The sequence below is a fragment of the Sceloporus occidentalis genome, unplaced genomic scaffold, assembly GCF_023333645.1.
Source record: "Sceloporus occidentalis isolate IW3139 unplaced genomic scaffold, rSceOcc1.0.p SCAF_2, whole genome shotgun sequence".
Taxonomy (NCBI): Eukaryota; Metazoa; Chordata; class Lepidosauria; order Squamata; family Phrynosomatidae; genus Sceloporus; species Sceloporus occidentalis.
In genome coordinates, this window is record NW_028316982.1 from 254,678,221 (window position 1) to 254,702,487 (window position 24,267).

Below are 24,267 nucleotides of genomic sequence, written 5' to 3' on the forward strand. Positions count from 1 at the left end.
AAGTGGTCTTTTTGTGTATTTATTATTTTTAGCCACAAATGAAACAAGAAGCCAAAAAGTGCAGGATTTTCAACACATGTGTTAATATAATGTAGATACTAGCTTCCTTAAGATTTCTGTTTTTAATATTTTCTTCCGTTGTTCTGTTTTACACATCTCCAAAGTTCAAAAACCAAATGAGATACAGTCCTGAAGAAGCAGCAATGAAGAGTTATAACATGTCCAATTCATTCCACTAACGTCATGTCCACACAGCTGTGTTAGTCTGGATGAGTATGCAAAGGGAACCTGTAGCATTTTTGAGGCTAACTACCAACTCCTTTCTTTCTCAGTTAGGTGCGTTATAGACCGCCGAAAAGCGGCGGCCTGCACCCACCCCTTTCCCCGCCGGATCGGAGCCTCAGCGGCCAGAGCAGCAGCCGCTGAGGCCCCGATCCGCCGCTTTCCAGGCCGCGGGGAAGTGGCAAAAGGCCCCTTCCCCGAGGCCTGGAAAAGGGTGTCCTTGGGGCTTCAAGCCCCAAGGACATCCCGCGGTGGCGGGGAGGAGGAGAAAGGGGCCGCTTGGCCCCTTTCTCCCTTGCGTCACTGGGTGCAGCCATCTAAAGTCTGCGCCCAGTGATGCAAGACCAGGAAGGAGCTCCATTTCGGAGCTCCTTCCTGCTCCAACAAAAGGCCGCACTAAGCGCCCTCGCGCAGCGTGATGGCGTCATGTCCGCGCCGCCTCGTTTGGAGGCGGCACGTTCGTGACGCCATCATGGCGGCCCCCATGTAGATGGGGCGCCATCATCTTGTACGTCCTCAGGACGTATTAGGCTTGGGGGCGTCAAGAAGTGACGCCCCTTTTTAAATGGCAGCTTGTAACGCGCCCAAGTCTCAAAGTTGCTACATGATTTGTTTGCACCATGTGCATTATTCACGGTGCAGCGAAGTATCTCAGCTGAAGGGTGTGGGGTGACCTTGGGTCTTTATTTTGCTCCAAAGGAGCTGTGTGTTCAGAGCCAGGAATAAACTTTGCTTCTACTTCCTTACTTTACAATGTTGCTTCTACTTATTTTCCTTTATAGCTGCTTTCTCCAACCTGTATATTCCAGATGTGTTGGATTTTAAATCCCACTAGGCCAGTGTACCTGACATGGGCATGGTGGGATTTGTAGCCCAACACAGAACTGGATTGGGGAAGGCTGCTTTAGAACAACAATGAAATTGCATGCAACTCATAGCCAAGCCAAACATGATCACAGAAACTTCAGTGGGAATGTATTCATACAGTGCTGATCCACTGTATAATTCTGCCATATAATCTCTCTACATAGTAACTGTCAAGTATCATATTGTGAAAGCTTTTGAGAATTGTAAGACTGCACTGTTAAGGATGAACATCATGTTTAATTCTTAAGCATGAATATTTCATTGCAGACCTCAGTGAATACTACCAGATTTGGTAAGATACAAGAGACAACCTGACATGAGAGGACTAAACAGAAGCTGTAAAGATGTCAACAACATCTAATGCTTGGAGTGTGGCATCAAAGAAAACTTTCTGTCTTGGAAGGAGCACCCAATGAATTTGTCCTGGGAATTTTGTAACAAATTTTTGATCTAAACAATAGATAGAAATCCCTCTGCCTTTCTTCCCCAAAAGATTCAATAAGGCCAGACTTGACATTGAATTGCTTTTTGGTACAAATTGAAGCTGTAGTGTCTTGATGGGTACATGGTAACAGCCAGGGTATTAACCTGAAAGACCCTAGAGAGCCAAAGAGGTGGCTCAGGTAGAAGATATTCACTTACTGCCGCTAATTCTTAAAAATAAAAACTAACATCCCCTACTATATACCAAGACACAAAACATGAAACAGGAATGTTTCTGTGTAACGAAGCAACAGTGACCTCTGGTGCTTTTATAACCAAGTGTTTCATTATAATCTCAATACACTGCTTGTTTCTTTGGGGATAGCATCTTTGTTTTTCCCATCAAATTCATTTTTTTACATTTCTGCTGAAAACAAAGATCCAAGGTGATGGCCAAATATCAGATTTTACTTCTGACATTTCCAAATATTTCCCTCAAGTTAGCATTGCTTTTCTGACACCTCTGGGAGAGAGCCACATTTTCAGGCATACTTCTTGTGTCATCACACAGAAGCACACAACCTGCTTCCACCTGGCTTTATTCCATATAAAGATGTAAATTTTTGTTTTGTCTTGTTTTCTCATAGGTAAAAACAAATAATTTCAAAGGTTTCCTCCCTTCTGGGTGAGGATCATGAGTATTTTTATTCATTTCTGAAGACTTTCCATACTTCAGGACTGTTTCCTATTTTTTTAAAATTTGAACCAAGAAAGGGGTGTGTGCAGAAGTATTCTGCCACAAATGCATCATATCCTGCACTAACTGTCTGTCTGTCTGTCTGTCTGTCTGTCTGTCTGTCTGTCTATCTATCTATCTATCTATCTATCTATCTATCTATCGGCAAACAAATTTTTCACTCCCAAAGTGTGAGAAATCCCACACAATTTGCCATTTTCTCAATAAGAGTGTTGAGACACCCTTTCTCACTAAGTGCAAGTTTTTTTTAAAACACCCTTACTCTACAAATAAAGCTAATTATCTAGGCACTTCTTATTTTTTTTATTCCCAACCCAGTTGGGTGGAAAGTAGAAGATAAAAGCTCATGTGACTGGCTCTGGCCACATATCACTGGATTTTCAAACATTACCTAAATAACATAGAGACATTTCAAAACAAAATGGTCTTTGCACAGCATACTAACTTATCCTTGTTAAGATGGTCTAAGAAAAATCTCAGGCTTCCTCTAACAAACAGATGAAGACATCTGGGCCCATACAGACAGGCCAAAATAAAGCTGCTTCAAGTCACCTTTTAGGTATGCTATTTAGATAACACACACATCTTAAAAGGCCAGAAGCTGCGCCAAAGGTCTTAGGACTGGAGCGTGGCTTTGGCGCGGCTTCTGACCTCTTAGGATGCATGCATTATTTAAATAGCATACCTCAAAAGTGACCCGAAACAGCTTTATTTTGGCCTGTCTGTTCGGGCCCAATGAGTGGAGTTTGTTTCTGAATGAGGTCTATAGTCTTGGCCAGGGCTATATTTTTAACCTCTCTCACTGCCTGTCTAGATAGTTTGCACAGAGATTATGCAGGTCTGACCACAAGTCACAATATAACCAGCTTGTTTCTCCACTGATTACATAAAAAAGGAGCCCTGGTGGTGCAGTGGATAAAATGCTGGTACTGCAGCCACAATGTTGTAAGTTCGATCCTGGAGGACTCCAAGGTTGACTCAGCCTTCCACCCTTTTGTACGTTGGTAAAATGAGTACCCAGCTTGTGGGGGGCAATTAGCTTATACACGAGTGTAAACTGCTTAGAGAGTGCTGAGTTCACTGATAAGAGGTATAGAAATGTACATGCTATTGCTATAATTTAAAATAAAAACAAACAGACCAAAACACTGTGTGAGCATTTCCAATTAATTACTCCTTACTTGGGGTACTGTTAGGGTTTTGTTGAACACATGTAAAGACCAGCAGGGGGACCTTTTGCTGAGTCTCACAGCCGTGGGCCCTACAATTTCTAGTTCATCCCTGTTGTAATTGTGCAAGCAGTATTGAATGTAACAGGAAAGAACAACAACCTCAATTTGCCTTCTCCTTCTGGATAATACTGTGGATTACTTTAGAGTAGGAATAGGCAACTATAAGGTTGTTTCTGGACTGCAGCTCCCATAATCCCTCTCCACTTTTCATATTAGCTACAGTTGATGAAAATTGTAGGCAACCAAACATCTGGAGAACCAGTTGCCCATCCCTTGTCCAGAAGGAGATGTCAAGCAAATGGATAGTAGAAATAGTGGCTTGGAAATAGAACCATTCTAGCAGTAGGACCCACTTCTAGTACTGTAAAATCAAGTCCAACCTCCCAAGGTTTAATTAGGTTTTCAGGATATGCCTACATGGTAGAAAAAATGCAGTTTGGCCCCACTTTAACTGCCTTGGCTCCATCCTTTGGAATTCTGAGATTTTTAGTTTTGTAAGGAACCCACACTCTTTGGTAGAGAAGGCTAAAGGCCTTGTGAAACTGCAAATCTCAGGATTCCACAGGATGGAACCACAGCACTTAAAGTGGTGTCAAGCTGCATTATTTCTACAGTGCAGATGCACCTCTGTGTCTTTTTCATTTTCTCATTTTAAAGCGCAGGCCAAGGTGTAAGCTATAATTCTCTGAGAGTGAAGGGGGGCACTCCAGATTATAGTAGCTGGCATAAAATTCAACTCCCTGAATTTCAGCTTTCACATAACATCCCTCCCAGCACTATATCTCTGCAGAGGGGATTTGGGCCATTTCTGTTTTTGTTTCGGTGCTGTTTTATCTTGAATTTTTGTTAATCCATGCAATCCTTGGACAGAAAACTGTCCCAAATTTGTCCCACCCTAACATTAAGGAGTGGCCAACATCTATTGTCTAAGAAGCCCAAAAAGCAGGTGGATGTTTTTTTCCCCTTCCCTCTACTGGTTGGGGTGGGTTCTCAGTAGCTTTACAACTTACCACTCTTCCCTATGCTTAACATGACTAAAATTAGCAAAACAGTAAATACTGTACAATAGGGACAAATGAACAATGTTGCTCAATATGCATAATAAATAAAGGTGTAAAATTTGATTTTGCTTGCTTCAGAAATTGGATTGATGTAGCACATAATTTAAAATTTCATTTTCAGGGTGGAGTCCACACAATCCTGCCTGTAGGCAAATCACAAGTGTGAAGGCATCCATATCACTCTGTATCTGAAGTGTGCTGTATACATGCTTACGTCCATTTGACTTACTAGACATCCTGAATAGGATTATTTTTCTGAACTAGGGGCAGAACAAGTTGTAGTAATTTAAAGCTCCAAGACATTATGTCAATAACTGGATTTCCCAAGGCGAAGGGATGAAACTTGACGTGACTTAAGCAGTATGTGAAGTTTTTAATATTTATGCATGAGCTTCCCTGATTTGCGTCCTAAAGAGTTTAGCATCACAACAAAGCACAGATGGCATTGCTTTTGTTACAGGTGAAGTTCAGTTATCTAAAAAGTCAGAATAAATGCAGTTCAGCCTTACATTTTGTAAATTGAATTGCAGCTGCTGCTTGTATGGTGCGAACTCCTGAGCCAACTCATATCCTTCATGATAAAATGTAAATAAGCCCTGAAGAAATGCCAAAAGCTGAAAAGATTTAAAAAAGACAATTCAAAATTAAGCATTAGTCATTGTACATATTATAGAGCAGAAGTATAATACAATAGACATCCGTTAAAATGGTAAAGGGGTGAAAAACATATAATGCCTAAGGGGAGAAGATACAAGGTGTTCTATGGCAATTCTGTTGGACAATAAAGAGCAATCTGTAGTAGTGATGAAACCCTTTGAAGCCAGACTTTTTGATGTCTCAGAGCAGGAAAGTATGTTTAAGGCTCTCTTCCAATAATTGGCTGGCACTTCTATGTATCAAGGCATGAGACAGTGGGGAAAGCAAGGAACTACAAAAGAGCACATCAGGATCTAAGATGGCAACAAGCCATCTTAAGAGTGGAGAAATGAAGAACAAGAAGCATGAAGAGAAAGGTCAAATAGGAATCTGAAAGGGGGAAAAATCAGGAGATACAATACGTAGAAGACAAGTGCACAAAGCCACAATTGGAGTCACATTTTGATTAGCAGTGAATACCAATCTAGTGTACTAGATGCTACACATGGAGGGCTGAGATCATTAGGTAAGTTGGCCAAAGGTAGCTCAGGATATCTACTGATGAAAACACTTGATAAGTTTGTTCAGCAGTAATGTGGAACAGTCCAATATCTATTGCCTTTTGACACACAAGCTAGAAAGTGGAGTGGTACAGAAGGGCAGACATTGGGTCCATTCTAATTGAAGCCACTGCCAGCTGGGGAACCAGTTGTCCCTCTGTGCCGTATTTCTCAGATTCTTGATATTTCCCCCCAATTACCACATTACTTGCACACATTCCTGCCCATCGTTTAAAAGTTGCTAGAGTCTACTGTCATGATGATCAGATGAGCAATGGATTCTCTATAGCTGCCTTTCCAGCTCTGATTATTGAACATGGGAAAATGAATAGCAAAACAGGAACCAGGATTGAGTTGGCCAATGGCCACCTTGGCTTGATATAGAGAGCATGGAATACTACATGTTTGAACTTCTTTCCCAAGAGGACCAACTTGTTCCAAAGTTCTTTAATTCTAAAAGCAGGCAGCTGTTTTTTGAGAGAGTTCAAAAGAACTCTTACGCCCATGAAAATTAAGGACATACACTATTTAAAGAAAATTGGTTGGATCCAGAGTTGGTGAAGTTCTGCTGGAACTGGAAGAAGGGGAAAGATGACAATTTTCTCCCATTTCACCTTCACCTTGTAGTCCCTGGCACTACTTCCCACCCTGTTCTGAACCATCTAGAAGAGCATGAGAGGTGGTGCTGTGGGCTTCAATGAAAAACAGGATTATAAAAAATTGCTTTTTTTGTTGCTAATTGCCTTTGCTCTGCTTAGGTTTTGTAACTTAGGGAGGATACAGATGGGTGGCCCCATAACACATTTTTTTGCCCCTTGTCAGTGCCACTCTAGGTGGCTTCTTTTTAGGGTTGTCATAATGGTGCTCCTGCGCCATAATGCCGCTGCTTCAGGTGAGCACAGTTTGGGCACTTGGACGCCCGTGCATCATAATAGCATGCCTCGTGTGAACGGGGGCGTGGCAATATGGTGCTCAGGTGCTGATAGTAGGGCTGGGCGCGAGTGAATGCCCAGCTCTAGTGAGCCCTAATTTCGGCCCCAGGTCGGCACAATTCACCAGTCTGTACAGGGCCCTAATACCCATGACTTCCCTAACAGAGTCGTATTCATCTAACACAGAGGTCGGCAACCCCCGGCCCGTGGGCCAGATCCTGGCTGGCGAGGTGGCAGGACCGGCCCCAGCCCAGTCCTGCCGCCGACACCAGGCGGTACCGCGGCAGCAGCGGCAGGGAGGGCGCCGAGGAGGGTGGGCCACAGACGGCCTCCATGGCCGAGGAGATGGAGAAGGAACGTGCAGAGGCAGGCGCGGCGGCAGCAGCATGCACAGTGCACCGCCGCCTCCCACCGGCGGCTTCCTGTAGCCCTGCGTGCGCCTGCAGGGCCGCGCACAGGGCTAAATAGGAGGAGTTTCTCCTCCTGGGGCTGGGATCTTCCTCATCCTTCCTTCCCTTCCCGTGGCTGCCAGACAGCCACGGGGAGGGAAGAAAGGGGCCGGGGGTCCTCCTCCAACAGGGCTCCCCCCTCCAACAGGGCTCCGGCGGCCGCCCTTCCCTTCGGCCGAAGGGAAGAGCTGAAGGGAAGGGCCTGGGACGGGTGCCCAAGCCCTTCCCTTCGGCCTCCCTCCCCTTCGGCCGAAAGGGCCCCTTGGAGCCCTTTTGGCCGAAGGGACCGAGGAGAGGGCGGGCACACTCCTCCTCCTCCCCACGGGGCTTCGGCAGCCCTGAGGTGTCCTTCGGAGGACACCTCAGGCCTGGTGAAACCCCGAGGAAAGGAGCAGGGGCCGCCGGCCTCGTCCTCCTCCTCCCCACGGGGCTTCAGCAGTCCTGAGGTGTCCTTCGGAGGACACCTCAGGCCTGGCAAAGCCCTAAGGAAAGGAGCAGGGGCCGTGCGCCTGTTGCTCCTGCCCCTCACAGGCCCCTACTGGTCCCCAGCTGTCTCTGAGACGCAGCTGAGGGCCAAGGAAGGGCAGGAGGAGCAGGCGCGCGCTTGTCACCGCCTCTCCCAATCCCCCCCCCCACTTCTAGCTGTCTCTCAGACAGCTGGAGGTCGGGAAAGGGAGCAGAGAAAGCCCCACCCCCCGGAGGGTGGAAGCTCTACCCCCAGCATGCGGCTCTGCCCTCGGAGGGTGGAAGCTCCACCCCCAGCACGCGACTCCGCCCTCGGAGGGTGGAAGCTCCCCCCCCGGCTTCAGCCCCCCAGTTGTCTGAGGGACAGCAACCCGGCCCCCGGCTCAAAAAGGTTGCCTACCCCTGATCTAGCATGTGGTCTTTCTCTCCTTCCCTTTACCTTTCCTAGCATCATTTTCTTTTCTAATGAGTCATGCCTTCTCATGATATGGCCAAAGTATGATAGTCTCAGCTTGATCATCCTGGCTTCCAGGAAAGTTCAGACATTATCTGTTTAAGGATCCATTTGCTTGTCTTTTTGGCTGTCCACTCTTCTCCAGCACCACATCTCAAATGAATTGATTTTTTTCTTGGCTCTTTTCACTGTTCAGCTCTCACATCTGTACATGTTAATGGAAAATACAATGGTTTCTACAATTCTAAATTTAGTGCTCAGTTGCATATCTTTATTCCTTGGGATCTCTTCTAGTTCTACATAGCTGCTCTTCTCATTCCTACCCACCTCCCTCCTCCCGAGGGAAGGTTTTGCTGGATCCTATTTCCTTTTGCAAACAAAAGCAGATCTTTTGTTTATTGAGAGGAAGTCTTAATCCAATGCAAAGCTTACAGTAAAATTTCTGGAGGGACCACTGTAATATAAAAAAAGCCATACAGATATAATTTTCAAACTCTGGACTCTAAAACTGGGTTCAAAAGAGAATTTCCAAAGCCAGGAAAAACGTGCCAAGAGGAACCACTTCTCCAAATGCCACACTATGTGCTGTTTTATCTGTCTGTCTGGAAGCACAACCTTTAATCAAATTAGTAAAGCTTAACTGGTAGATGTACAGTAATAAAACAACCTCACCAAATCTGCAAACTGATATATCTAGCAATTATTTTGCCTTTACCGATATGGCTAATCTTAGCTACAACCTTGGCAAAATTTCCTACAATGCAATTTTTAATTTTTTAAAACTCTGTCTTGACATCTTCCTCACATACACTTTATATAACTCAGTTCACAGAAACATACTACTAAAATGTCATGTTTGTGCAGCCAGGCTTCAGCAAATTTCCATTTTTAGAACACTTACTCAAAAAATCAATCCTGCTCTGTACTGAAGACAAACAATAACTTAGCACTAGATGGCAGCAATGTTATCCTTAAATTCTGAAATGTATTCAACTGCTATCTTGTATCCTAGTATTGAATATTTTTTCCAAAAGATATGTTACACGGTTCATATAGTGAGTATCCTCTGATCTAGTCACAAAATTTGGACCAGCTTGTGATGTAGGTTAGTGCCATTACTTTGAGGTTTTTCCAGTGTATCTGCTAGGAGTCACACAGAAAGATAAAGAGAATCTCAGTGTGATAAGTAGTCTTAGACATGGGCAGGGAAATTTTGACCCTTCAGATTTTTAGACTTTTAGCACTCAGACGTCCCATACAGCATGGTAAATTGTAAGGGATTATGGAAACTGTAGTGCAAAACATCTGGTGATGCAAAGGCTCGTAAGGTGAGTCATAAGGCAGATCAGGGAATAGGGACTTTGCCTGTGCTGGATTTCACTCTCTGAAATCTCAGGCTCGCAGTTTAGGTGTGCACTTCGACTCCACTCTGAGCTTGGATGCCCAGGTTTCATCAATGGCCAGGAGTGCATTTGCACAGCTAAAACTAGTGCGCCAGATGCGCCAATTTCTTGAGATGTCAGATCTGGCTATAGTGACACATGCCTTGAATATATCCCATCTGGACTACTGCCCAATTCTGTGGGGCTGCTTTTGGAAGCTGTTCAGAAACTTCTGCAGGTTCAAAACACCACAGCCAGAATGATGACCGGGGCCAGTTAGATGGAGTATATAACTCCCTTGTTGAAACAGCTTCAATGGCTGTTGTTATTTTGTTGTTGTTGTTATTTATATTTCACTCTTCTCCCAAAATGGCTTACAATATTAAAAAAACAGTACAATTAAAAGCATACCAAAAAGATACATTAAAATAGCATTACATTATTCCATATATTAAAACAAATTACATGTTAAAAGAATAAAATATAGTTGAAAGGGTAAAAATGTAACACCCTGGCCCATTCTTTAAAAGCATTCTGTTTTAAATGCCTGTCTGAACAGAAAGGTCTTAGCCTGCAGGTGGAAGGACAACAAGGAAGGGGCCATTCTGGCCTCCCTGGAAAGGAGTTCCACAGTCCAGGGGCCACCATTGAGAAGACCCTCTCTTGTGTCCCTATCAATCATGCTTGTGGTGGTGGTGGGACTAAGAGAAGGGCCTCTCTTTATGATCTCAGAGTCCTGGCCAGCTCATATATAGGGAGATAAAGTCTGCTGAATGGCCTGGACCTGAGCCATATAGGTCTTTATAGCTCATAACCAGCATTTTGAATTGTGCCCAGAAACAAATTGGTAGCCCGTAAAACTTTTTCAACAGGGGCGTTGTGTTGTCTCTGTAACCTGTTCTTGTTAATACCTTGGCTGCAGCTCTTTGGATCAGCTGAAGTTTCTGAACACTCTTCAAAGGCAACCCCAAGCAGACACATTACAGTAGTCCAACCGGGATGTAACCAAGGCATATACCACCATAGCAATTTCTAACATCTGAAGAAATGGGCACAGTTGGTGCACAAGCTTTAAATGTGCAAAAGTACTCATTGGCGGGTTATAGACCGCCCATTTGGGGTGGTCTGCACCCACCCCTTTCCCCGGAGTATCGGGGCCTCAGCATGCAGAACGGCAGCCGCTGAGGCCCCGATCTGCCGCTTTTCAGGCTGCGGGGAAGCAGCAAAACGCCGCTTCCCCGCAGCCTGAAAAGGGGTGTCCCTGGGGCTTCAAGCCCCAAGGACACCCCGCGGCGGCGGGGAGAAGGAGAAAGGGGCCGCTTGGCCCCTTTCTCTTTTAGTCCGCTGGGCGCAGCCGTCTGAAGGCTGCGCCCAGCGGACTAAACCAGGAAGGAGCTCTGAAACGGAGCTCCTTCGTGCTCCGTGTTCAGGGCGCACTAAGCGCCCTGGCGCGGAGCAAGGACGTCACGTCCGCGCCGCCCCGCCTAGAGGCGGCGCGGCCGTGACGTTGTCACGGCGGCAGCCGTATGTAAGGGCCGCCGCCGTTTAGTGCGTGACGAGCACGCACTAGGGTTAGGGCGGTTCGGAAGCACCACCCTTTTGTAACCCTAGTGCGTGCTCGTCACACACTAAAGTGCCGGTCTGTAACCGGCCATTGTTACTGCAGAAACCTGGCTACTGGTTCATTTCCAGGCGCAATTCAAAGTGCTGGTCATGACCTATAAAGCCCTATACAGCTGAGGTCCAGACTATTTGAGAGACTGTGACCTGTTACAGACTGCCAAAATAAAGCTGCTTCGGGTCTCTTTGGAGGTATGCTATTTAAATGATGCATGGGTCCTAAGAGTCCGGAGGTCGTGCCAAAGCCACACTCCATTCCTAAGCACTGGCGTGCAGCTTTGGTGCAGCTTCCGGATTCTTAGGATGCATGCATCATTTAAACAGCATACCTCCAAAGAGACCCGAAGCAGCTTTATTTTGGCAGTCTGTAACAGGCCTGTATCTCCTTATATGAACAAGCCAGTTAGTTATGCTTTTAATGTTTGTATATTTTATGTGATTTCATATCGTTCATTAATAATTTCAATTGTTTTGAATTTTATTGAAAAAATTTTGTTATTTTTTTATTTATCTATGAGCCATCTTGGGTCCCTCCTGGGAGAAAGACAGCATACAAATGAAATAAATAAATATAAAGAAGGCTCCTCATCCTTGTTTAAATCAGGGATGGACAGAGTATAGCCTGTGGGCCTGCCCAGTGTTGATACTGTGTTTTGGTGTTGTTTTGTTTTTTTGTGGAGGCCTCCTAGGATGGCAGGTTTGGACTTGCTGAGATCAGGAAGCCCCCCAGGTCCAAAAAGAGTGCACCCCAAACAAAAATAAAAACCACAAGTGACCAGCCATCACATCTGCCTCCCCCCCTTTTTTTTCTCCACCAGTCCTACCAGAGTTGCTCAACCCGGTTTTAAATGTTTCTCAATAAATGTTCAACATGTAAATATAAGACCCAGAATTTTGGAGGAGTCAAGCCAAATGAATTCCACAGTTTGTTGAGCTTTCCCCCCCTCAGGATGTTTCCAGATGGCAGATACTTATGCAAATGGAAGCTATTATTCAGATATTCTGTCCTTTTTCCTCAAAGGGTGTTCTTAGTATGAAAAAAGAAGAAACAATTGTAAAACAGGCAAGAGCTGCAAACTGAAGACATGACCATCTGAAAGTTCTAAACTTGCATGAATGAAGCAGTATAATTTTACTGTACTGTCAGACTTCTTAGCTTCTTTATACACAGATTCAACCATCCACAGCTAAAAAAATATAAATTAACAAAAGCAAACCTTGACTTTATCATTTTATACAATGGAGACTATTTTAATATGCCACTGTATATAATGGGACTTGAGCATCCATGGATTTTGGTAACCACAGAGGGTCCTGGACCCAAATCCCAGCAGATACCAAGGGCCCACTGTAAAAGGCACAGCAGGAAGCAGTCCTAGTTCAGCCCACATCCAGTATGGAAGGCAGGCCATAGGATATGTGGATAGTATAAGGTATAAGATCTTGTCTGATTTTAGAAGCATAGCAGGATCAGTGCTTTAGTACTTGGATGGGAGACTGCCAACAAATACCAGGAGCTATGGGCTATATTTCAGAGGAAAGAACTAGCAAAACCACCTATGAATAGTTCTTGCCTATGAAAACTCTATGAAATTCATGGGTCAACAGGAAACTTTAAGGCACATACATACAAGAACATGAAGTCCTCATTCACAAGTAAATAGTGCAAGCATCAAAACAAACTGAACATCCCTGTTGAGAGCAGCCTGATCCTTTAATCTAGAAGAGTGGCAATGCTGAGAATTTTCACATGCTTCCTTGCTTTCTTTGGGTGATCTGTGCAATGTTTTAACAGTGGTACAATTTGGGTCACAAGGCCTTTGCTTTTCTTATGCAACCCTGGCATTTGCCCAATTTCATCATTCTCCAGAACAAGGCTTCATGTTTACTAAAATTCTCTCATAGTAGAGGGGAAAAATAATGGGAAAGGCATAAAGCCAAACTATTCTAAAGCATACAGTTAGGGACCACATTAAACAGTGTATGCAGAAGCATTTCCCCTCCTTTTTTGAAAAAAAAAAAGGCACAGCCATTTCAAAATGAGTGATTGAGACTAGACAAGTAGCAGGCAGGGGACTGCTTAATCCTTTCCACATTTAATTCCAAAGGATGTGGAGAAAAAGCCAAACGTGGGTGATAATTTGGAGAGCAGAAACCATCGCAATTGGCCCCCAGAAGTAGTTTCTCATGTTAAAAAACTGCAGTCAGGATAATGTTACACACATCTGCATACAACGTCAAGTGCAGCCTAAAGAAAGACTTTCCTCAGTTGATATGCTGATATTTTTTAAAAATGTAACTGTTTTAAACTTACACTTCAACCATCTGCTCTGGATTCAGTGATTAACAAATTAGTCTTCATTTACAGCATGTATCTAATTCCAAAACAGGAACCATATCTGAACACTAAGCTCATTTGCCTCTATCCCCCCTTCAGGGCAACCATGACGAGATCAGAATGTGATGCTTTGGCTTTTGATTAACTACAGCTAAACACTATGTCTTTATCCAGACAAACTGCAGCTAGTCATAACCACACTTTACTGAAACAAGCTAACGTCAGACCACAGTTTATGAAATTGGTTTGCTTCAATAATCCATGGTCAAGGTAACTACAGTTCAGGGCAGGGATGGGAAAAGGAAAGATCTCTTTGGTCCCTGTGTGGGCTGGATGATGTGAGAGGAAAGGGCCATACCTGTAGTGCCAAAAGATCCACAGCTGAAGCAAAAGCCAAAGATTCTTCAGCCAGCTACTTCATGGAGACATGGCTTACCTCCTCATCTACTTTCCAAAATGAAGGAAGTCAAAGGGGAAGCAAAGTATACTCAGCTAGTGCTTGAGTTGCTGAGTTCCAACTAGAAGATCCAGTTGAAACCTTGATCACTTGAGTAAGAAGACATTTTCGTATCTCTTTTGTCTCCTCTACAGAGCACAGGAGAAAAGCTAGCTGTATACTCTACTACCAAGCTGAGTCCAGAGTTTGGGACTCCGCTAAATTGTAAGAGCACTCTTTTTCTTTCTCTTCCATCTGAATGTGAGAAACTGAAGGAGGAACAAATTTGGCTGGGTGATGTGGGTACACAACTAGCTTCACTCATCCTTTGCTTTCCCCACAAGAAGAGGAAAAAGCAAAGCAACTGAGCCACAGTGTTGAGGCTACTGCTTATGTGCTGTCCTGTCTCTTCTCCCCTGGGGTTGGGGTCTAATCCCAAAACCCTGTAGGCTAGATGAAATGACCTGAAAGGTGTAGCCTGTGGGTAGAAGGTCTCCCATCTCTGGTTTGGTGTTCAGACATAATGCTACATTGCTGGGAAGTGAAAGTGAGACTTTCTGATTTCCTCACAAGTGCGATGGCTGCATGGGTGGAAGAACATATGAGCCTAATAATGTTCATTCCTATAACAAGTAAATACAGTTTATGATTATATGCACTCCAAATACAACACTGTGAGGTTGACAGCAAACTTAGAGCTGCCACCCTTTGTGGTAAAGCTTCTATGTTTTTCATAGATGTATGGCAGCCTATGATTCACTGGTTGGATGTCTATCCATAATTGTCTCAAAGTGCCAGGATAAGCTGCATTTGTTCAAAGTCTCCCTATGATGCAGCTGTTTAAAGTGTGAGTACCCTACAGTAATCACTTGAGCAAAATTCTATGATGGTTACAATCATAGCAAAATGTTGCTCCATTTCATTGTTGTAAAAGCTGGTTGTTATATTACAAATTATCAACAAAATCCAGTTTATGACTGGATATCCAAGTATGTTTTGTGCAATCTCCAATTTTATTTTTCTTTTAAAACTGAACCAGGAAGACAGTAACTGCTTGGCTGATGAACTGAAGGCCGGAGGTCAAATTCTTACCCTATCCAAAATGGAAGTGCAATCTTCTTCCTGTGAGAATGAGATGACCAAACAATCTCAGGGTCACCAACATTGCATAAAAATAAATAAAACACTCTTTCAGGCCTCTGATGCAGTATTTTTTGAATGCTGGAATGCCTGTAGTCCAGCTGCTGATATGCCCAGGGTCAGGACTATATTAAATCAGCTAAGCTTTGATTTACTGAACTGGTTAATTTAAAGATACAGATGATGGTAGATATGCTATTTGGGGTCAAGCTACAATAGAAATTTGGGAAGAAATAATCAGCCTACATAGCCTTCCACACTGTTGCATATATATCATAAGATGGGTATAATATGAAGTGATAAACTGCATGTGTAAATGCATCAGAACAAACTACCGTAACCACCATATTAGTATCAACTCAAATGAAGTGCTTTTCAATAATGTTAGTTCACATGTTCTGATGGGTTTAAAAGGAAACAACACAGAGTTATGTGTGAACTGTTTTATAATCAGTTGTTCTTTTATTTAATAATAAACGTCATACCAGCCAAAGAGTAAGCATGCTTTCCCCACAAATATACAGTGGGGCAAAAAAGTATTTAGTCAGCCACCAATTGTGCAAGTTCTCCCACTTAAAAAGACGAAAGAGGCCAGTAACTGACATCATGGGTAGATCTCAACTATGAGACAAAATGAGAAAACAAATCCAGACAATCACATTGTCTTGATTTGGAAAGAATTTATTTGCAAATTAAGGTGGAAAATAAATATTTGGTCAATATCAAAAGTTCATCTCAATACTTTGTTATATATCCGTTGTTGGCAATGATAGAGGTCAAATGTTTCCTGTAAGTCTTCACAAGGTTGGCACACACTGTTGCTGGTACACTGGCCCATTCCTCCATGCAGATCTCTAGAGCAGTGAAGTTTTGGGGCTGGCGCTTTGCAACACGGACTTTCAACTCCCTCCAAAGGTTTTCTATGGGGTTGAGATCTGGAGACTGGCTAGGCCACTCCAGGACCTTGAAATGCTTCTTACGAAGCCACTTTTTCATTTTCCGGGTGGTGTGTTTGGGACCATTGTCATGCTGAAAGACCCAGCCACATTTCATCTTCAATGCCCTTGCTGATGGAAGGAGGTTTGCACTCAAAATCTCACGATACATGGCCCCATTCATTCTTTCCTGTACACAGATCAGTCATCCTGGTCCCTTTGCAGAGAAACAGCCCCAAAGCATGATGTTGCCACTCCCATGCTACACAGTAGGTATGGTGTTCTTTGGATGAAACTCAGCATTCTCTCTCTTCCAAACACAATGAGTTGTGTTTCTACCAAACAGCTCTACTTTGGTGTCACCTGACCATATGGTCTTGTATGTCTTCCATTTTCTAATTATTGCTCCCACAGTTGATTTCTTCACACCAAGCTGCTCACCTATTTCAGATTCAGTCTTCCCATCCTCGTGCAGGTCTACAATTTTGTTTCTGGTGTCCTTCAACAACTCTTTGGTATTCACCATAGTAGAGTTTGGAATGTGACTGTTTGAGGTTGTGGACAGGTGTCTTTTATACAGATAACAAGTTCAAACAGGTGCCATTAATACAGGTAATGAGTGGAGGACAGAGGATCCTCTTAAAGAAGAAGCTACAGGTCTGTGAGAGCCAGAAATCTTGCTTGTTTGTCAGTGACCAAATACTTATTTTCCACCATAATTTGCAAATAAATTCTTTCCAAATCAAGACAATGTGATTGTCAATCAATCAATCAATCTTTATTAATGCTTAAGCCAAAGGCCATGTGATTGTCTGGATTTGTTTTCTCATTTTGTCTCTTGTAGTTGAGGTCTACCTATGATGTCAATTACTGGCCTCTCTCATCTTTTTAAGTGGGGGAACTTGCACAATTGGTGGCTGACTAAATACTTTTTTGCCCCACTGTAGTTCAACTATAAGATTTTATGATCTGCATGAAGAAGCTTTGTTCAGTTTTCTAATGCAGCCTTTCTCAATATTTTTACCCTGAAGGAACCCGGGAAATCATTTTTAGGTCTCAGGGAACTGTTGCAATATCCATCATTTTTAAAATGCCGTTTTTCAATCACAATCTCTTGTGGAATCTCTAGCGACCTCTCACAGGATACTCGGGATCAGAAACACTGCTCTAAAGAGATTTCAGATGGCAATAATTGGAAAGACCCCTGTGAGAGCCACTGCCAAAGTAAACAGTACAGAGCAAGATAAACAAAGAGTCTTGATATTTTGTTGTTGTTTTCTGCCTTCACATCACTTCTGACTTATGATGAACCTAACACAAACCTATCATAGGATTTTCTTGGGACAATGGGTTCTGATGAAGTTTGCCCCTGTCCTCCTCTGAGGCTGAGAGAGTGTGACATGCCCAAGGTCACCTAGTAGATTTCAATGGCTGAATGGTGAATCAATCCCTGGTCTCTCAAAACACTGTATTTTTTTTTTTTTGGGGGGGGGGGGGTTACTGATACAAAGATACTTGCAGATAATCTGCAAAAGCAAGGGTTTTTAAGATGGAGACATAATGCTTAGCTCTGTGCCATATGCATGGTTTAAGAAGACTGGCTTTGTATTATGCAACTTTAACCATGCCAACAGTGCAAGGCTTACAGTTATGCTTCCATCTTGAAAATCCTGCTTTGCAAAACATACTTTGAAAGCATGCTGGTGTTGGTACACCCACTCCTCAAAACACTTCTGCTTATTTGTTATGATCTACTGAACATTACACAAAATTTTAGCTATCATATCAAAGCCATTTCAGTTCTGTTGCAGTGCTGGACTTCCTCCTACAGGTTAATAACAGGGCAGGGGTTGCCAGGATTTCCCACAAAACATTGAATTTACGACAACTGATAGAAAGGCAGGAGCTTGATTACATTTATGGTACACACAACATTGTTCTTAAGGATTCAATAGTAAATCTGAGCTGCTAGTTTTGTTCTTTTTGCAGCTGTACTCTATTTATTAGCCTCTTACTAAAAGTAAAATTGATGATTTTTGCAGAGGCAAGGGATGGAGACATTTTAGAGAACTATTACTGGTGTGAATATGAATCTGACAACAGGTCCTACTAGTGCATGATCTACTCTGACCAGAGCTTGGGAAAGTAACCTTTTGGATTACTGCCAGAATGCCGTAGTCAACATGGCCACTAGCCATACTGGCTGAGAGATTCTGGGCGTTGTAGTCTATTTAAAAAAAAAAATCATTTCCAAGCTCTTACTCTGACTTGCTATTTTCCTCCAGGTTTTCAAATGGGAGTCTTTCCCAGACCTACCTGGATGTAATCAAGATCATAGTTATTACTTTTCTTTTGTACAGAACGTATGGGTTTAGCCATTTCTCTACTGCTCCCAAAGCCATGCTGGGTACTATAATGCCCCTACAAATGCACTCAACTTTCTTTTTTGCACATACCTTCTATGAGGTAGATTTATGATAGTAAATGTTTAGGTGATACTACAGTTTCCTCAAAGAAAAGCCACACAATTAGACCAGAGAAGTAGTGGGCAGCTTACAGTCTATGAGCTTGTGACTTCCAGTGCCATTCATAAATAATAGTCACAGTTCCAAACGAACTGTGGTGAAGGCTCTATTTTTGCTATACATATTTCCCCTCCATGAGCTTTCAAAACTACAGTCTGTGCTTTTCAGGCTCTTTAGTTCAATTAACAGTAGTTCAAAGAGTACAGGCAAGCTTGCAGCTCAGTACAATCCACATTTACTTTCAAGTAAGCATGAACAGAAGTGCAGCCTTACAAAATATTAGCAGATCCACGGAGGTTAAGTGTACTTATTCTGAGATAAGCATGTATAGGATTTCAGCCCTAATGAGTCAATCTAAGGCATATGTTGCTCAGCCCTACCTGAGCAATTCCATTTTTTAAAGTAGAGTAACTTCCAAACTTTTACTTTCTTTTACTTCTTTAATAAAAGGTCAAACAGATTTATTGAAATTTGAAAACTAATGCCTTGGCTAAGTTTTTTCAGCCATTTTTTACAGTATGAAATACTTGTCATGTGTAGCACAGACAACATTACTAAGCACAAGTCATTAAAATGTCAGGCAGATAGATGGCAAGTCATCTACAATTTCATTCCACACTGAATGAGAAATCCTTTACGTGAGCATTTAAGAAACCAAAAATATTCTGGAGTCCAGGCCAGACTTTCAATAACTTACAATATTAAATTCCCTTATTTAATGAACCAATATATTCCACTTTTAATGCAACATTTGTAGATATAAGTCAGTGGCTTTCAAAAACAGTTTTCCTAGAAACCACGGGGTTCCTCTGAAATTCACCAAGGGTTCCTTCCTGAGATATACTATTAAACTCTTCAGTTGAAACATCACTCTAAGCTTCAGTTAAAGAAGCTGAACAACACATCAGCCTGATTTCTGAACTGAAAAATCATGGTTTGTAATCAGATAACTAAAGTAAGGATAATACAAGCCACTGTTGTCCCCGTCATCATTTACAGATGTGAGAGCTGGACACTAATGAAAGCAGATGGACAGCCAGAAGTCAAATAAATGAATCCGAGAGCAGATCAGGCAGGCCTGAGTTTTTCTTAGAAGCCAAGATGACCAAACTCAGGTTGCTGTACTTTGGCTGCATCATGAGAAAACATGGCTCACTGAAAAAATCAATAATACTAGGAAAGGCAGAAGGTAGTAGAAAGAGGGTAAGGCTGTATATTAGGTGGCTAGTTTCACCCAAAGAGGCCACAGTGCTGAGCAGTAGGACCTGAGTAGAGTATTTGAGGACAGTGGGGCTTGGATGTATCTCACTCATGAGACCATCATGAGTCGAAGCTGAGGGCAGTTAACAAAAACAACAATTCAGATAAAAAAACCATGATCAGTTTCAATACAAAGTAAGGTTCCACCAATGGTTTATTCCAATGGTATAGAATCTCAGTTGCCAACTCATAATTATTGGTTTCACTATTCTTATAGAGATGCCTGTGTCAAGAGCCTGGAAATGTTTTATTTTGATGTTTTCAGAGTACAGCTCCCTGAATCTACCAGTTAGCATGGCCATGGTGATCCTGGGAGCTGTAGTCCAAAATAAAGTAATTTTTCCAGGCTCTGCCAATGCCACGAAATTTTGAATATGAAGTATATAAACAGAGAAAAGCACATAGTTTGCAATCCTGATTTGGAGGATTAAGTTAAACCATAATTTGCTGGTTTGAATGTAGCAACAAACATTAGTTTGATCAAACCAGGAAATACTCTGTGAAACCAAAACAATGAAAAGTAAAGGGAAGGGGGAAACATGACTATAGAACTCTTTCCAGTTCACTCAGCCATGGTTTGCAGGATCGATAATATGGCATCTCAGTATAGTTGATATTACAAACCATAGTTTAACAGTGAACTGTGGCCCCTCAGTTTTTTCTGCTCTTTCTTTGGAATGCCTAGCTTCAATGAGGCAATGGGCTGGGTTTTTAGACCTATTAGGCACACATAATAATCAGAATGCAAGACAGAACACATTACTGAATCTTCTGCAATATACAGGGTTTCTCCACAGTTAGTGTATGGGAATTCATTGGCAGATATGTCAATGTAGAAAGAGTTCAAAAATGTGAACCATAGATTTAAAGGAAAGGAAGTGATTTCAGGAAAGGTTATGTATAAATATAATGGAAGGGTTTAAAAATGGTGATGCATCTTAGCCAGCATTAGGAGTTATGTGAAATTTTAATTTTTTTTGTTGCATTTGTACTTTTATCCCCACCAACTTACTGGCTCAACAAACTCAAACTTCTTTCTCTCTTGTACTTCTTGAATTTTAAAGACATATTCTAATGATGCTTCACAGAAGTTTTGATGTTCTCTGTCAATCTGTGTATCTGCCTGAAAAAAAAGTAAAACAAAGGGTTACAACAAACCATATTCAATCTACTGTATTTTTATTACACTGTTGTTTTTATGTGCCTTCAAGTCATATTTGAACACTTTCATGGGGTTTTCTTGGCATGATTTATTCAAAGGAGATTTGTCATTGCCTTCTCCTGAGGCTGAGAGCATGTGACTTGGCTAAGGTCACCCTGTTGGTTTCATGGCTGAATGGGAAATCGAACATTGGTCTCCAAAGTCATAGTCCAGCCCTCAAACTCTATGCTACAATCAGAAAAGCTTTCTGTAATAGATGCATTTTTCCCCCAAGACAGAACATTGCATTCTGTTTTCATCTATTAGACTCACTAATTATTTGACTGTCATGCATGAGTCATTAATGGGTAAACCTGCCTGAAAAGGCAGTGGGAATTCAATATGTTGCCTTCAAGCTGTCTCTTTTCTCATTAACCCACAATAACATTTGGGCGAGATCAAAAGTGCAGAGGCCATCTTGGAGAGCTCAGCTATGTGCAGTGGACTTCTTCCTTTGAAAGAACAACTCTTTGTTTCCTATCACAAGTAATGATGAGGAGAATTTCACTGCCAGCCTCGTCCCAAATGTTGTGCACCTATGTCTAATCTTTCCCACAATCCCCCTGGTGAGTCTCATGACCTACTTGTTTATCCAGCTTGCTGCTTTGGCAGCAGTAGTGGTGTTTAGCTTGCAGCTACAGCTGTAAGCCAAGTGTTAGGAGTGTATTCCTGTTGCTACAACTGCATGATTGCCAGTGTACCATAGCAGCAAGTCAGGTTGGCAGGAGGTTGGAGGGAGGCAGAATTTAAATTCTCCTCTAGTTGAGATTTAAAATCAATTTCAGAGAAGAACTGGAATTGTGATTCTAGCTTAAAACATGAGGTGAACATGAAGATCCACAGAGACTCACACTCATACCAGGAAAGCAAATGCATATAATCAGTTTTGGTGTTAATTACAGAAGGTAGCTGTGAAAAGTTCTCTCCAATTTGAAAATGTTTTATTATTTGGCTGGGGGGCGGGCGAATAAAAGAGAACAAAAATATGGAAGTAATTGCTTGGTTTTTCAGATCAAATGTGTTGCTTAATATTTAGTATTTTATTCAGTGTAGATGAAATATGGTTTAGATCATTGTTTTGAAAGGGCCAAACCATTCATATCAGAAAGTGTGCTGAAATGAACACAGATTAAAGTTGTGCATGAAACACCCATCATCTTGTCAAAGTAGAAAACTGCAAGAACACAGAAACCTAAAAAAAAATATTACTAATTTTTAGGAAACAACAGATACACATCAACTGCTTTAGGAAATATAAGTAGGCACCAACCAACACTATATTAGAACCTACATTTGGCAGAATATTACAGGCTAGGATTATAAAATGACAAACTACAAAAGAAGTGCATGATCTGTCATGGGCTCTACACCTCCTCTAAACGTGGTATGTATGATTGTTGAGAAATTGTGGAGAATGAGTGAACTGCCAGAGGGCTGAATATTTAAGAAATAAATATTAGAAGCATCCTGTAGAACAGGGGCCACATAGAGCTTTCACTGGACCTTGGTGAATTGTGTCTCCTTCCTTCAAACTCACACTGCTTTTTTTTTTTTAAAAAAAAAAAAAGTTATGAAAAACCATAGAATCATAAAGTTGGAAGAGGCCCAATAGGTAATCAAATCTAACCCATTTCTATCCCACATTAATCACTGCCCTTGTGGTGCAGTGGTTAAATGCCAACACTGCAGCCAAAACATTATGAGTTCAATCCTTCAGGGGTCCAGGTTTCAGGGCTTCCTTTCATAGGTTGTTAAAATGAAAACCAGGCTTGTTGAGAGCAATTGGTTAACACATTGCAAACTGCTTAGAGAGTGTTCAGCACCATAAAGCGGTATAGAAATGTAAGTGAAATGCAGAAATGAAATATAGAAATGTAAGTGCCCTGGTGGCGCAGTGTTTAAATGCCTGTATTGCAGCCACTCACAAACCACAAGGATGTGAGTTCAAAACCAGCCAGGGGCTCAAGGTCGACTCAACCTGGCATCCTTCAGAGGTTGCTAAAATGAGTACCCAGCTAGTTGGGGACAATTAGCTTACACATTGTAAACCGCTTAGGGAGTGCTTAAGTGCAATAATAAGTGGTATAGAAATATACTTACTATTAGTTTTTTGTGGGTTTTTCAGGCATTGTGGCCATGTTCTAGAAGAGTTTCTTCCTGATGCATCTGTGGCTGGCATCTTCACTCTAGCCTGAAAAACCCACAAAAAACTATGGATGCCGGCCATGAAAGCCTTTGTACTTGCTATTGCTATAAGTGCTATTGCTACTGCCAATCATTTTGCTAATCAAAATTTTATGGGGGACTTTATCAGCTTGGTGATATTATGGGGGACTTTACCAGCTTGGCTGAAATTCAAATAAATGGCATCCGTAACATTCCCACCATTTACTAAAAAAAAAGATAAAGGTTAGTTTGGCAGGATTTGTTCTTGATAAACCTATGCTGGCTTGCACTGATCACTGCATAATCAGGAAGATACTTGCAAACAACTCCTGCACGATCCATTCGATATTTTCCCCCTGGTACTGAAGTTGGGTGGACTGTAGTTTCCTGGATCTTCTTTTCTGCCTTTTGTTTTTAAAAAGAGGAACAATGTTTACTCCTCTCCTGTCTGGCACTTCACCCCATTCTTCACGATTTCTCAAAAATGACAGCAAAGGATTCTGCAAGTTCACCAGCAACTTTCTTCAATACTCTGGGATGTAGTTCACCTGCCCCTCCAGATCTGAACTCGTTTAGGTTAGATTGGTGATTCCCAACTAACTTCCCATCAACCTTGATTTGCAATCCACAATCTTTGCCAAGGTCTTTGCTGCAGCATGGAAGCACACACTTCTCTTTTGAAGGGAAAAGCTGGAGCAAAATAGGTATTGAGTAGTCTTGTCTTTTCAATGAGATCTGTTAGCATTTTAGCATCCTTACTGAACAGCAGCCCCACTGCCACCTTGATCATTCTCCTACCTTGAATGTATCTGAACCCCCCCCCCTTTTTTTTTTTTTGCTCCCTGCCAGACTCAGCTCATTCTGAGCTTTAGCTTTAATTATACTATTCCTGCAAACTTGGGCTACCTATCTGTACTCTTCCTTGTGATTCATCCCTCTTTCCATTCTATGTGTGTTTGTGTGTGTACGTGCCTTCAAGTCACCTGCTGACTTATGGTGACCCCATGAATTCCATAGGGTGTTCTTAGGCAAGGAATACTCAGAGATGATTTTGCCAGTTCCTTCCTCTGAAATATATATGTACTCCTTTTTCTTTTCACTGCCTTCTTGAGTGTATTGTGCACCACATTGGCTTTTTCAGATGTG

At 42.3% G+C, this 24,267-nt stretch overlaps 1 protein-coding gene across 2 annotated transcripts in view; it reads right to left on the bottom strand.

The window, feature by feature from the left end:
* Nucleotides 1–24,267, bottom strand: part of ARHGAP42 (Rho GTPase activating protein 42) — a 207,017-nt gene that overhangs the window by 51,493 nt on the left and 131,257 nt on the right. For both annotated transcript variants that reach the window (XM_089512781.1, XM_089512782.1), the window contains 2 exons: nucleotides 20,767–20,877; nucleotides 5,132–5,236 (listed from right to left, as the gene is read on the bottom strand). In XM_089512781.1, the coding sequence (XP_089368907.1) occupies nucleotides 5,132–5,236; nucleotides 20,767–20,877 (216 nt within the window). The remainder of the gene's footprint in view (nucleotides 1–5,131; nucleotides 5,237–20,766; nucleotides 20,878–24,267) is intronic.